Source organism: Corylus avellana, chromosome ca11, assembly GCF_901000735.1.
Source record: "Corylus avellana chromosome ca11, CavTom2PMs-1.0".
Classification (NCBI taxonomy): domain Eukaryota; kingdom Viridiplantae; phylum Streptophyta; class Magnoliopsida; order Fagales; family Betulaceae; genus Corylus; species Corylus avellana.
This window is the reverse complement of record NC_081551.1, coordinates 13066303-13068314: the sequence shown is the minus strand read 5'-3', so window position 1 is coordinate 13068314 and position 2012 is coordinate 13066303. Positions and strand designations below refer to the sequence as shown.

Genomic DNA, 2012 nt, shown 5'->3' with positions numbered 1-2012 from the left:
GGTGTGTAAAATTATAGGTGAAACTTTGTAGTTTTGGAATGTCGGGTGGTGTGTAAAATTATAGGTGAAACTTTGTAGTTTTGGAATGTTGGGTGGTCTGTAAAATGATAGGTTATATACTTTGTAGTTTTGGTATGTTTGGTGGTATGCAAATTAGGTTGCAATACTCGTGCCATTATTAGTGTGTTTTGCTGTGTTTGGCGGTTATGTAAATATTCATTTCAGGTAACATTTGTTGTCTGCGTGTAAGGTAAATGGGCATGAAATTTACAGCTTTGTCAGTTTTGGTACAATTATACAGGTTTTCCATATACTATTATTAATGATACTAGGTACTACGCACTTGGAATGTTTTAAACGCAATAATGCAAAGTAGGTTCTTTGCACAAAATAAAGTCCAAACATAATAACTCAAAGAAGGAAATTGTAAGTTATTTTTCCTTAAATTAACAAGGCTAAACCATACTATTGGTCTCGTAAGCATGCGGAAAGGTTCGAGATATTGATTTTAGGAAGTTCATGATTCCATCCAAAAAGCTAATGAGGCTGTACAAAAGTGAATGACTTGAAGCGACCCATGTCATCAATAAAAAAATAAATCCCACATCGGATTGTTGTCTTCAAATAAATCCCACGTGGGACTACATAATGACAACATAAATAACAACTTATATCATACTACGCATTGGTTACAAAACATATCAAAAAACCACAACAAAAAACCACAGCAAGATCCAGCAGCCCCACCATGACGGCCAACCTCAAGACAGCATCACACGGCCTACTTTGCATACATGGTGACCGTTGGAAGTGTATCCAAAGAAGAACATGCATAGTGCCAAGATTATTAAGCTCCATGAACAAACAATTATTGTATGGTAATTCTTCTTCATTGCATGCATTTTTATCTCTCCAATCTATACTTATTTACGATACTGAGATATCTCACTCTCCATTTCTGCCTTGAGCTGTGCAATTTTTTTCTCATTTTCTGCTCTCACCTTCCCAACTTCAACTTCAACCAATGTTTCACATCGTTTGGCTTGTGCCTCCAAATATTCATGCCTTTGATGCAAACGATGAACCACCTTCCTACCAAAGGAGCACATCTTTGGATCAAGCCACTCAAAAAAACCACAGTCTTGGTTAATCTGCAAAACACATTACACCTAGCAATCACCAACCACTAAGAGATTATTAAATAAGAGCACATTTTATGTTCATACCATGATTACATAAATATCAAGTACTTGCCTTCCAATTTTCGCAACTCACAAACCTCCTTCCAAAGTTTTTCTCAGTATTGGCGGTTTTGACAACTGTGGGTCGCTCACAGAAGCAAAGGCCCTGCAGTGCAGATGAAGCACTGCTTTGAGCTGAACCAAAGAAACTTGTACATTCATTTGAGGTATCCATCGTACATGATATACTAATACATAATTAGTCTGCTTGCACATTATTGTCGATCACATTTGAAAGTAACCATAATGCATGCATATGCTCGAACTCAAGGGGTAATAATGCATGCAAGCAACAAATCTATTATGAACAAATCTGTTTAATATATAATATTGGTACTTTGATTACCTGTTTACTTGCAAGCATAAACCAAGCTACGGTTTACAACTTGATTAATACAATTTTTTTTTTTTTTAACACGGGAGACTTGCTCCATAGAGTAAGCATCAATCCTGCAGCAGATGGTCTAGCAACCATCAAAACCAGTAAAAGGACCATCGTCCTCACTTTCTATTCCTGCATCAAGGTCTATGTAAAAATGATGTTGTCATATTTACATAGGCAAACAAGTGAGTAATCTATTTTCCTAGAGATAAAGACTAAAAAGACTAGTTTGAACAAGTAAGATTAAAGACTAAAATATATAATAATGAATGAGTTGCGAATGAAGCGTAATGACAGATTAGTTTGTGTTTTATGATAATCTTTCTTCAAACCTCTCATCATGAGCTCCCAACCCGCTTTCGTTCGTTATGCCCCTCACACTTTATAGA

At 36.1% G+C, this 2012-nt stretch overlaps 1 protein-coding gene across 1 annotated transcript; it reads right to left on the bottom strand.

Annotated features, from left to right (window-relative positions):
* Window positions 1-923: 923 nt before the first annotated feature.
* Window positions 924-1416, bottom strand: LOC132165097 (uncharacterized). The gene is made up of 2 exons (XM_059575599.1): window positions 1255-1416; window positions 924-1151 (listed from the first exon to the last, which is right to left on the bottom strand). The coding sequence occupies exons 1-2, from the start codon at window positions 1414-1416 to the stop codon at window positions 924-926; spliced, it is 390 nt and encodes a 129-aa protein (XP_059431582.1).
* Window positions 1417-2012: the final 596 nt, after the last annotated feature.

Coding starts and splice junctions, on each gene's coding strand:
- LOC132165097 (XM_059575599.1), bottom strand. CDS start 1,416: ATGGATACCTCAAATGAATGTACAAGTTTCTTTGGTTCAGCTCAAAGC. Junction 1,152..1,254: donor TGAGTTGCGAAAATTGGAAG/GCAAGTACTTGA, acceptor TGTGTTTTGCAG/ATTAACCAAGACTGTGGTTT.